Below are 11,482 nucleotides of genomic sequence, written 5' to 3' on the forward strand. Positions count from 1 at the left end.
AGGAGATCGAGACCATCCTGGCTAATACGGGGAAACCCCGTCTCTAGTAAAAATACAAAAAAATTAGGTGGGCCTGGTGGCACACGCCTGTAGTCCCAGCTACTCGGGAGGCTGAAGCAGGAGAATCACTTGAACCCGGGAGGCGGAGGTTGCAGTGAGCCAAGATCACGCCACTGCATTCCAACCTGGGTAACAGAACAAGACTCTATCTCAAAAAAAAAAAAAAAAAAAATAGCTGGGCGTGGTGGCAGGTGCCTGGAATCCCAGCTACTCAGGAGGCTGAGGCAGAAGTATCGCTTGAACCCAGAAGGTGGAGGTTGCAGTAAGCCAAAATCACACCATTGCACTCCAGCCGGGTGACAAGAGCAAGACTCCATCTCAAAAAGAAAAGAAAAAATTCCCCTCTCCGTGAAGGGAGGTAGGAGATCCACGTGATCCCTCAGCTTCCACAGACGGCTCTTTCTTAACCACCCTTACACTTACACACACTTGACTATGAACTCTACCATGTGGGGGTAGAGGGATTGTGTCTGCCAAAGTGCACCTACAAAGCCCAGCCTAGCACATGGCACACTGTGTGCATTCAATACATGTTTACTGGGTTTATTTTATTAATTTAAAATAGAGACAGGGGGCCGAGCATGGTGGCTCACACCTGTAATCCCAGCACTTTGGGAGGCCAAGGCGGATGGATCACAATGTCAGAAGATTGAGACCACCCTAGCCAACATGGTGAATGAAACCCCATCTCTACTAAAAATTAAAAAAAAAAAAATTAGCCTGGTGTCTTGGCACACCTATAATCCCAGCTACTTGGGAGGCTGAGGCAGGAGAATCACTTGAATCGGGAAGGTAGAGGTTGCAGTGAGCCGAGATCACACTACTGCACTCCAGCCTGGGCGACAGAGCGAGACTCTGTCTAAAAAAAAAAAAAAATAGAGACAGGGGTCTCACTATGTTGCCCAGGCTGGTCCTGAACTCCTGGCCTCAAGCAATCCTCCCACCTCAGCCTCCCAAAGTGCTGGGATTACAGGTGTGAACCACTGCACCCGGACATTCACTGGGTTTAAATCTGAGCCCACCCCACTTAGGGGTACAGGATCTGGTTCATGTATCTCCCAGAACCATGCCTTGGATTAGGTCCTCTCTAAACTCTGGCATATTCCAGCCCCTCTTTGGGAGAAAGAACATCCCTTCTTGCCCAGGCCCTAGTGAGACATGCATCGCAAGACCTGCTCTCCCCCTTCCTCCCCCCGGGCTCCAGCTGCTGCCGGCCCTCCAAGAAAGGAGAGGCCCTAAGTTGGGCTATTTTGGTATCTGGGGTGGGCACCCGCAGGGCTAAGGTTACCTTGGTATGTTAAGGGCTCCCTGGGGCAGGACTATATAACCCCAGAGGAACTGCCCCATGCTGACTCCCTGCTTTCCAGCTGGAGCCGCTGCCTTGCCCCCGGGGAGACTGAAGACATGGTGAGTGAGAATCCTCCAACCCCTGCCCAGATCCCTTAGACCTCAGGGCAGCCTCACCCTTTGAAAGAAAGTAGCTGGTTCCCAGTCCAACAAAAAGTTAAAAGGATGCTCATCTATTTCTCGGCATCACTGATGGAAAACAGACTGTGTGATGGCCTTAAGGATCCAATCAATGATAATCCGCCCAGACATTCAACTCACAGGGGCCCAGTCCCTCTCAAAACCTGATGCATTCGTTCCTGTATTCCATCCTCCTAAAGCGCTGTGGCACCAGCCGGGCAAAAACTCCCATTTTACAAATGAGAAAGTAGAGGCTCAGGCCAGGTGCTGTGGTTCATGCCTGTAATCCCAGCACTTTGGGAAGCCAAGGCGGTTGGATCACTTGAAGCCAGGAGTTTGAGACCAGCCTGGTTAACATGGTGAAACCCGGTCTCTACTAAAAATACAAAAATTAACTCGGTGTGGTGGTGCATGCCTGTAATCCCAGCTACTCAGGAGGCTGGAGCATGAGAATTGCTTGAACCCAGGAGGCAGAGGTTGCGGTGAGCCGAGATCGCAGCACTGCACTCCAGCCTGGGTGACGGAGCAAGACTCTGTCTTGAAAAAAGAAAAGAAAAGAAAAGAAAAGAAAGAAAAGAGGCTCAAACAGGGCAAATGAGTGGCTGAGCCTCAGCAAGTCTGGGGCTCAGAAGAGCTAGGCTCAGGGCACTGAGAAGCAGCTTCCACCCACTGTGGGGGATAGAGAATTGGAGACCCAGGAGCCACAGATGGGAATTTGGGGAATGCAATCAAAGCAAGCCCCCTCAGCAAAGAGGTCCCAAGGAAGTGGAGACTCAGGCCAAAGGGTTGCTTTAGGAACAGGGACTCAAAGAATTCTGAATCTAATTTATTGCTCCCAGAGAGGTGGAGGGACTTGTCCAACCTTTGTTCAACCCTCACCCTCCAGGCACCCAAAAAGGCCAAGAGAAGGGCAGTAGAGGGTGGAAGTTCCAGCGTCTTCTCCATGTTTGACCAGACTCAGATCCAGGAGTTCAAGGAGGTGAGGGGACAACGGAAACTGGAAGACTGACCAAAAACAGTCCTGCTGGCCCTCTCCCCCGCCCTCTCCCTGGAATGTGCACCTGTTCAAAGGAGGGGAAAGGTTTAGAATTCCTTCCTCCCCTCCCTGCTTGGGGTGGAAGAGAACAGCTGGCTGGGAGCCAGCATCTGATCTGCCTGGGGTAGGGATGCTGAGGCTGGGCCATGGGGGACCTAACCCTCCCCACCGCGGCCCTCCCCAGGCCTTCACTGTGATCGACCAGAACCGTGATGGTATTATCGACAAGGAGGACCTTCGGGACACCTTCGCAGCCATGGGTGAGCCCCCTACCTCCAGGTGGGAATATTCAAGGCTGCAGAGTCTAGGAAATTCAGTGGCCTTGGGTTCCAGCCCTGTCAGCTCCACCTTGGGCCTCAGTCTACCCAGCTGAAAAATGGATATGATCATCTGAATTAGTAGGAAGCACAGGCCTGGCCCCAGGAGGCTGCTCCAGCCCATGCTTCCCCCAACCCCCTCCAGGCCGCCTCAATGTGAAGAATGAGGAGTTGGATGCCATGATGAAGGAAGCCAGTGGTCCCATCAACTTCACCGTCTTCCTGAACATGTTCGGGGAGAAGCTCAAGGGTGAGTGGAGTGTCCTGGATCCAAGGCCCCAGCTGCCTTTTCCCAGATCCTTCAGGGACCCATCAGCTTCATGTGCCCTCTGTCTCCCCCAGGTGCCGACCCTGAGGATGTGATAACTGGAGCCTTCAAGGTCCTGGACCCTGAGGGAAAGGGCACCATCAAGAAGAAGTTGTAAGCATCGGCTCCCCCACCCTTCCAACCCTTCCCCCACTCCACCAGCTGCTCCCACACTGAAAGCCTCCTTAAATTCCTACCAAGGCTGGGCCCTGTGGCTCAGGCCTATAATCCCAGTGCTTTGGGAGGCGGAGACAGGATTCGCTTGAGGACAGGAGTTTGAGATCAGCCTGGGTAACGCAGCATGACCCTGTTTCTAAACAATTAACTAAAAAATTCGCGGGCTGGCCAGGCGCAGTGGCTCATGCCTGTAATCCCAGCACTTTGGGAGGCCAAGGCGGGTGGATCACGTGAGGTCAGGAGTTCAAGACCAGCCTAGCCAACATGGTGAAACCCCGTTTCTACTAAAAATACAAAAATTAGCTGGGCATGGTGGCGGGTGTCTGCAGTCCCAGCTACTAGGGAGACTGAAACATGAGAATCGCTTGAACCCTGGAGCCGGAGGTTGCAGTGAGCCGAGATCATGCCACTGCTCTCCAACCTGGGCAACAATAGCAAAACTCGTCTCCAAAAAAAAAAAAAAAAAAAAAAAAAATTCGCGGGCGTGGTGGCAAACACCTATAATCGCAGCTACGCTAGAGACTGAGGCAGGAAGATCCCTTGAGCCCAGGAGTTCCAGGTTGCAGTGAGGTATGATCAAACCACTTCATTCCAGCCTGGGCATCAGGGCGAGACCCTGTCTCAAAACAAACAAAAAAAAACCCCAAAAATTCCTACGAAGGGTTAGTCACTGTCAGAGGTAAGGAGTAGTTAAGATTGTGGTAATGGGCGGTTAATTAAGACTGCATTTTCACAGCAAATGTGAGCGGAGAGGGCAAAAGCGAGTGTCTGGGAGGCCAATGAAGGAAGTAGAGTGACCTGGGTTTTCGGGGGAGGCTGGGGCTGGCAAAGGGGATGAGGTGCGAGGGAGTGGAAAGGAACCAGGAACCCAATCGCAACTCCCCGTGTGTCACCTCTCTCCAGCCTGGAGGAGCTGCTGACCACGCAGTGTGACCGCTTCACCCCGGAGGAGGTGAGTGGGCCCCGAGGCGGGGCCAGAGCAGCAAAGGGGCAGGGGGAGGGGAGTCTAACGGCCGGTGCGAGACGCCCCTGCGTCTTTCCCCAGATCAAGAACATGTGGGCGGCCTTCCCCCCGGACGTGGGCGGCAACGTCGACTACAAAAACATCTGCTACGTCATCACGCACGGCGACGCCAAGGACCAGGAGTAGGGGCCTCCGCGGGCCTCCGCTGGCCGACGCTTCCGTTCGGCCCGACCCCCACCCCGGCTCCCAATAAAATTTAACTGGTCTTTGTTTCTTATGGGGGGCGCCTTCAGAGTGTTTGCGCGAGGGGCTCAGGTGGGAGCGCCCCACAAAGGGATGGATGCGGCCTGGAGGCCTGCGGGGGACGGCCCCACAATCTACGCCCGCCGCCTTTTTCCGCAAGGAAGGAGAAGGCTCGCGTGGCCGCGGGAAGCTCAGTTTTTATTGAAGACAGTCGAGGAGAAGAGGTGGGGAGCCCGGAAAACAGTGGGGCGGTCGGAGACTGGGCCGCAGGCTCCGGCCGGGAAGTGGGCGGTGTCTGGGTGGGCGGGACCAGCGCCGGGCGGGGCTACGGGCTTGGGCTGGTAGAACCTCCCGCTAGCCTGCGCGAGGGCGGCACCCACGGGGTTCCAAGGGGCGCTGGGCAGTGTGGGGCGCGGGGATTGGACAAGAGACCGACTGAAGGCGGGGCCGAGGTAAGGCCGGGCGTGGCGTGGCCTCAAAGGGTGTCTGACTGTTCAACCTGGGCCTGGCTCTGCTGCATCTGGGCCTGCATCTTCTCTAGCATCTCTTGCATGCGGCGCAGCTGTGCAGGGCGACATTGCAGGCGGTGACCTGGCGAGGCCAGAGAGGGACCTGGGGCCTCTGTCGGGGGGAAGCGAGGTGCATGCTCACCTCTTCGTCTTTCTCGCGGATCAGCTTCTCGGTGTCCGCCAGAGGCAGCATGGGCAGCGGAATCTCCGTGGCGCTCTGGCGGGAAAGCTTACTGCGGGACAGTGGGAAGGGGACAGGAATCAGGAGCAGGGCCTGAGGTTGTGGGTGAGGCCCAGGAGGCAGGGCCTGGGGCGAGGTTGGGGTCTAGGAGGCAGAGCCAGGTCCCTGAGGTTAGGGCCGGAGGCAAAGCCGGTGGGGAGAGAGGGAGATGGAGAGACGGAGGGAGGGAGAGAGGGTAGAAGGGAGAGAGGGAGGGAGGGAGAGAGTGGTCTGAGTGGTGAAGGCGGACTCACGGGTGGTGGGGACGGGGCCTCAGGGCAGGGTCTTGGGTGAGGCGGGACCTTGGAGGCCCCAAGACTGTCGGCCCCGGGTCTCACCTGCGGCTGGCTCGATCGCGAGCCCCAGGCCGGGCCAGGCTCTGTAGGCAGCGGGCCCGGTAGCCCTCGTAGAGCAGATCGTGCGTCACCTCTTTCAGGTCCTGCAGGTGTGTCTGCACTAGCATCCGTCGCAGGTTCAGGAAATCGCAGTGATGTGGGTTCTCCACTGGAGGGGGGTCGGCGCGGACCAGCGAACGTCAGGGAGTTTCGGGTCCCACCCACCCGTAGGGTCGGGTCAACAGGAAAGTCCTGCTGCCACTCTAGCGGAGGGTCCGCGGTCTGCAGCCCACGGAAAGGAGAACCCCTTTCCTCCTAGGATCCCCTGGGACCAAAGCCCACCCCAACTTCACATGTTGAGTGCGCCTGACCCAGAGGCCCCGGGCTCCTTGCTGGCCTTAGGAGCCCTGCCTGGCCTCACTCACCCTCCACGGTCCCCCAGGAGTAGCGGCGTCCCCTCACTGGTCGGTTCCCGCCATCCCTCACCACCTCGCATGAACCCACGACTGCAAAAGGGATGCTTTCCTGGAGGGCAGGGGGCAGGGGTCACCACTGGCCCACATGACAGAAACTTTCTCTTTCCCAGCTTCAATCTCCACACCCACATCCTCTGCTTCCTGCCCCTTCCTCTTTTTATTTTTTTTAAGACAGGGTCTCGCTCCATTGCCCAGGCTGGAGTGTTCAAGTGATTCTCCTGCCTCAGCCTCCCGAGTGGCTGGAATTACAGGCACCCGCCATCACACCTGGCTAATTTTTGTGTTTTTAGTAGAGGTGGGGTCTCGCCATGTTGCCCAGGCTGGTCTCGAACTCCTGACCTCAGGGGATCCACCTGCCTCAGCCTCCCAAAGTGCTGGGATTACAGACGTGAGCCACCGTGCCCGGCCTGCCTTCCTTCTTTGTCTCCCACACCTTCATCTCTGCATCCTGCCTCTTGAAGTCTTCATCTTCGTCAGAGTCACATTCAGGGAACTGGTAGATGTGGATTTCCTCCTCCTTCAACTGATCCCGGATCTCAGGGGAAACAGATACAGAGACAGTGTGAAACAGGCCACAATGACAGACATTGCATGACCAGAAACAGGGAGACACAGAGATACTGGGTGGTCAGAGACAGAAAGACATGAAAGACAGAGATGGGGAGAGACACAAGATTCTAAGATGGGGCAGACATTAAGAGACCAGGAGAAGCCTGGGCAATATAGCTAGATCCCATCTCTACAAAAAATATATATATTTTTTGAAACAAGGTTTCACTCTATCACCCAGGGTGGAGTCCAGTGGCTCCATCTTAGTTCACTGCAGCCTCAACCTACGGGCTCAGGTGATCCTCCCATCTCAGCCTCCTGAATAGCTGGGACTACAAGTGCACACCACCACACCTGGCTAATTTTTATATTTTTTGTAGAGATGGGGTTTTGCCATGTTGCCCTGGCTTGTCTTAAACTCTTCAGCTCAAGTAATCCACTGACCTCAGCCTCCCAAAGTGCTGGGATTACAGGTGTCTGCCACCACGCCCAGCCAAAAAACTTAGCCGGGCATGGTGGTGCTCATCTGTAGTCCCTGCTATTCAATAGGCTGAGGCAGGAGGATCACTTGAGCCTACAAATTCGAGGCTGCAGTGAGCTATGATCTTGCCACTGTACTCAGCCTAGGCCACAGAGTGAGACTCTAAAAAAAAAAAGAGAGAGGCTGAGAGATATGTAAGCAGAAACAGTGGGAAAGGGCTCTGAAGACACGGGGTGGGGGCCAGATGGAAGTCACCATGTTCTTATGTCTATGCTCCTGCCCTCAAATAGGCCTTAGCCAGGCATCTAGCCCAGGGGCTGCATATCTAGCCTATTTTGAGCCTTCAGAGACATGGCTACGCTGGCTGGCGGCTTACCACCCACATTCCTCAGAAGCTTTTCCTACAATCTAGCCTGAGGCACTATGCTCCAAAAAGGCCACTTCAAGATCAAAGAAGTCTAAGCTGAAATCAGGTTTGGCCTCACTTGGGGTCAAAGGCCAGAGGTCATCACTCACACCTTCTGCTTGAGGGCCTGGGTTTCCTGGGGCATCAGGGCATCCGCTTTGCCAATGACTGGGATGATGTTGACTTTCTCATGTACTGCCCGGAGGAAGGCCACGTCTAGGGGCCGGAGCCTGCACCCAGGGATTGGTCAGTGCCCAGCCTCAGGGGGCAGAGACCCCCCAGCCCTCCCTAAATGCCCCAGCCGCCAGGATCCCCCCACCAGACCCCCGGCCAAAGGGTGAGATGAAGTAGAGGCAGCAATGGACTCGGGAGTCCTGGATGTTCTTCCGGTTCAGGCCACTCTCATCCCTAAGGTACTGCTCAAACTGCTCCTCGATGAATTTCACCACGGGAAGCCAGCTGGGTGTGGGAAGAGGATGTGAGGTCAGAGATCAAAGGCCAGAGGGCAGGGGGCGAGGCTAGCCAGGACTGTGGGAGTAGAACATTTCTTTGGCTCCCTCCAAAGACATTAAAGGGAACTGGTGGGGGCCTAGGCGAGTCATCAAGAAGCACAGAGAGCCAGTGACCCTCTGAAACAGACACAACCTTTTGGAATAGGGAGCCAGCACAAACCAGCCCTGTAACTGACCCGTTGGTCTTCAGGGAGTTGCCACTGTGAGAGGCTGAGCCTCTGTCCCCTTCCCTCTTCCTCACCAGTCAGAGCAGTCCACTGAGTCTCCAAAGCCAGGCGTGTCCACAAGGGTTAGCTTCACTTTCACACCCCCTTCCTCGATCTCCACACCCCGGCGCTCAATGGCCAGGGTCTGTGTCAAGCGAGCTGTGGGACAGGGGAGAGGTCAGGGATCCAGGGAGGCTCTGAGGCAAGATTAATTTCCTTTGTCAATATCACAGTTGCCTGCACCCATTTTCCAGGGAAGGAAAGTCTCAGAAAAAAGTAGTCAACTACCTGAGTCCCCAGATGAAAAAGGCTAGGGTGTAACCTGGGGACAGTGGCTACTGCCTGGAGAGGATGGGGAGGGTCTTACCACTGGCCTCTGGCACCTGGCGATCCTCATAGAGGTTGGTGAGGAAGAGGCTGTTGATGAGGGTGGATTTCCCTAGGCCTGACTCTCCTGTGGACAGAACAGGCCCAGCTGGTTAGGGGAGGGGACAGCCGGGGTCTCCTAAGGGCATCCTCTCTGCAGTTCCCTCTCCAAAACCCCCCAGACCTGCCACCATTAGTGTGAAGTCAAACCCCTTCTTGACAGACTTGCGGTGCAGCTGGCTGGGGAGGGCAGCAAAACCCACGTACTCCTTGTCCTGTGGATGGGGGTGGACAATATGAGGCTGCTGGCAATGGCAGGCAGCGTCCCCAGGATCACTTGAGTTCCTGGGCTAGGAAGAGTCAGTGGGGTCTGGGGACCCTAGGCATAGGGGGCTGGGGGTCGAGATGCCTGGGTTTCTGGGCATAAGGACTCACCATGACTCCGCCAGCCATCACTGCACCTGCCGTCTCTCCCCACTTCCTCTGGTGGGGCAGGAAGCTGAGTGCGGCTAACGAGGGGGCGGGCAGAAGAGGCAGCTGAGATGCTCAAACTGGCCCAGTCCCAGAGAGGTGGGGAAGGCCAAGGCCAAGAATACCTGGGGTTATCACCTCCTGGACCCCTTTGCCCATCACCCCTCTATGCACCTTCAACCCCTCCATCCTTCACACATCTGGATTCCAAGTCCCACTGTAACTCCATCTTTGTGGTGAGACATGGGGTATGTGCAGAGAGGAAGGAAGCGGCTCCCTTTGTTAGCAAGTGAGATGAAGGTTTTGATGAGCTGATTAAAAAACAGTTCCCAGGACGGGCAAGGTGGCTCACGCCTGTAATCTCAGCACTTTGGCAGGCAGAGGAGGGAGGACTGCTTGAGCCAAGGAGCTCAAGACCAGCCTGGGCAACAGAGGGATGTGCCCCTCTACCATCTCTACAAATAATTTAAAAATTAGCCAGGCATGATGGTACAATCCTGTAGTCCCAGCTACTGGGGAGGCTGAGGTGGGAGGATTGCATGAGCCCAGGAGCTCAAGACTGCAGTGAGCTGTGATCACACCACTACACTCCAGCCTGAGCAACACAGCAAGACCCTGTTTCAAAAAAAGAAAAAGAAAAAAATTCTCATGGTTTACGTGGACCAGAAGCCATGATGGTATTGGGAGTGGGTGAGGCCATCCATTTTCCAGCTCAGACAATGGATTCATAAAAGGACTCCAGGTCTTTGGACACCACTGCCCGAGAATCCTGACACCACTCCTTCAGAATCCTGGCCAAGGAACTCCGCTGCTCAAAATCCTTCAGGAACTCCCCAGTAACTCAGAGTCAAGTCTGAATTCTGGCCTGACTGCCAAAGCCTCCTTCAGCTGGCCTCATCACCCCATCTCTCACTCTTCCAAACATCCTTGGCTCTCTACCCACATTGAGCTTTTCCTTTTTCCGAATCAGTTAAACTCTTCCTCATCCTTCAAGTGTTTCTTTCCAAGGGCTCTGCCTCTATGCAATCTCCCTACCTACCATAGGCAGGGTCATTGTCCCTTCTTCAGATTCCCAGCACCAGGCTGGGCATGGTGGCTCATGCCTGTAATCCCAGCTCTTTGGGAGGCCGAGGTGGGTGGATCACTTGAGGTCAGGAGCTCAAGACCAGCCTGGCCAACATGGCGAGACCCTGTCTAGCAAAATACAAAAATTAGCAAGGCGTGGTGGTGCGTGCCTATAATTCCAGCTACTTGGGAATCTGAGGCAAGAAAATTGCTTGAACCCAGGACGTGGAGGTTGCAGTGAGCCGAGATTGCACCACTACACTCCATCCTGGACAACAGAGCAAGACCCTATCTCAAACAAACAAACAAACAAATCTACCCCAGGACAGGTACAGTGGTTCACACCTGTAATCCTGGCACTTTGGGAGGCCGAGTCGGGCAGATCACAAGGTCAAGAGATCATGACCATCCTGGCCAACATGGTGAAACTCCATCTCTACTAAAAATACAAACAATTAGCTGGGCATGGTGGCGTGTGCCTGTAGTCACAGCTACTCAGGAGGCTAAGGCAGGAGAATTGCTTGAACCCAGGAGGTGGAGGTTGCAGTGAGCCAAGATTGCGCCACTGCACTCCAGCCTGGTGACAGAGCAAGACTCCGTCTCAAAAAACAAAAACAAAAATGCTACTTAATACTATCTAGGGACTGTTAAGAATCTGGAAAGGGTGGCTGGGCGCAGTGGCTCACGCCTGTAATTCCAGCACTTTGGGAGGCCAGGGCAGGCGGATCACTTGAGTTCAGGAGTTGGAGACCAACCTGGCCAACATGGTGAAACCCCTGTCTCTACTAAGAATACAAAAATTAGCCGGGTGTGGTGGTACGTGCCTGTAATCACAGCTGCTGGAGAGGCTGAGGCAGGAGAATTGCTAGAACCTGAGAGGCGTAGGTTGCAGTGAGCCAAGATCCTGACACTGCACTCCAGCCTGGGTGACAGGGCAAGACTCCATCTCAAAAAAATAAATAAATAGGCCGGGCGTGGTGGCTCATGCCTGTAATCCCAGCACTTTGGGAGGCCAAGTCAGGCGGATCACCTGTGGTCAGGAGTTCAAGACCAGCCTGACCGACATGGAGAAACCCTGACTCTACTAAAAATACAAAATTAGTTGGGCGTGGTGGCGCATGCCTGTAATCCCAGCTACAACAGGGCTGAAGCAGGAGGAGGTTGCAGTGAGCCGAGATCATGCCATTGCACTCCAATCTGGGTGACAAGAGCAAAACTCTTTCTTTTTTTTTTTGAGACGGAGTCTCGCTCTGTCACCCAAGCTGGAGTGCACTGGCCAGATCTCAGCTCACTGCAAGCTCCGCCTCCCGGGTTC

At 55.0% G+C, this 11,482-nt stretch overlaps 2 protein-coding genes across 2 annotated transcripts; one reads left to right on the plus strand and one right to left on the minus strand.

Annotated features, from left to right (window-relative positions):
- The first annotated feature begins 1,359 nt into the window (after nt 1-1,359).
- On the plus strand, nt 1,360-4,605 carry MYL11 (myosin light chain 11). The gene is made up of 7 exons (XM_017881414.1): nt 1,360-1,467; nt 2,414-2,506; nt 2,748-2,823; nt 3,026-3,130; nt 3,223-3,301; nt 4,268-4,316; nt 4,410-4,605. The coding sequence occupies exons 1-7, from the start codon at nt 1,465-1,467 to the stop codon at nt 4,512-4,514; spliced, it is 510 nt and encodes a 169-aa protein (XP_017736903.1). The 5' UTR covers nt 1,360-1,464; the 3' UTR covers nt 4,515-4,605.
- Nucleotides 4,606-4,748: 143 nt separating this feature from the next.
- Nucleotides 4,749-9,361, minus strand: SEPTIN1 (septin 1). The gene is made up of 11 exons (XM_017881413.1): nt 9,067-9,361; nt 8,816-8,906; nt 8,633-8,719; nt 8,301-8,424; nt 7,872-8,006; nt 7,660-7,777; nt 6,545-6,646; nt 6,061-6,160; nt 5,639-5,804; nt 5,223-5,313; nt 4,749-5,133 (listed from the first exon to the last, which is right to left on the minus strand). The coding sequence occupies exons 1-11, from the start codon at nt 9,082-9,084 to the stop codon at nt 5,047-5,049; spliced, it is 1,119 nt and encodes a 372-aa protein (XP_017736902.1). The 5' UTR covers nt 9,085-9,361; the 3' UTR covers nt 4,749-5,046.
- Between the last annotated feature and the right edge of the window lie 2,121 nt (nt 9,362-11,482).

This window comes from Rhinopithecus bieti, unplaced genomic scaffold, assembly GCF_001698545.2.
Source record: "Rhinopithecus bieti isolate Rb0 unplaced genomic scaffold, ASM169854v2 scaffold_13243, whole genome shotgun sequence".
NCBI classification, from domain to species: Eukaryota; Metazoa; Chordata; class Mammalia; order Primates; family Cercopithecidae; genus Rhinopithecus; species Rhinopithecus bieti.

Bases quoted from the DNA above. Each gene is read 5' to 3' on its own strand.
- SEPTIN1 (XM_017881413.1), bottom strand. The intron at 8,720-8,815 runs GTCTGGGGGGTT...TTCTGTCCACAG, and splicing joins CTTCACACTAATGGTGGCAG to GAGAGTCAGGCCTAGGGAAA. The intron at 6,647-7,659 runs GTGTGAGTGATG...GTTTCCCCTGAG, and splicing joins CCCAGGCCCTCAAGCAGAAG to ATCCGGGATCAGTTGAAGGA.
- MYL11 (XM_017881414.1), top strand. The intron at 2,507-2,747 runs GTGAGGGGACAA...GGCCCTCCCCAG, and splicing joins AGATCCAGGAGTTCAAGGAG to GCCTTCACTGTGATCGACCA. The intron at 4,317-4,409 runs GTGAGTGGGCCC...GTCTTTCCCCAG, and splicing joins ACCGCTTCACCCCGGAGGAG to ATCAAGAACATGTGGGCGGC.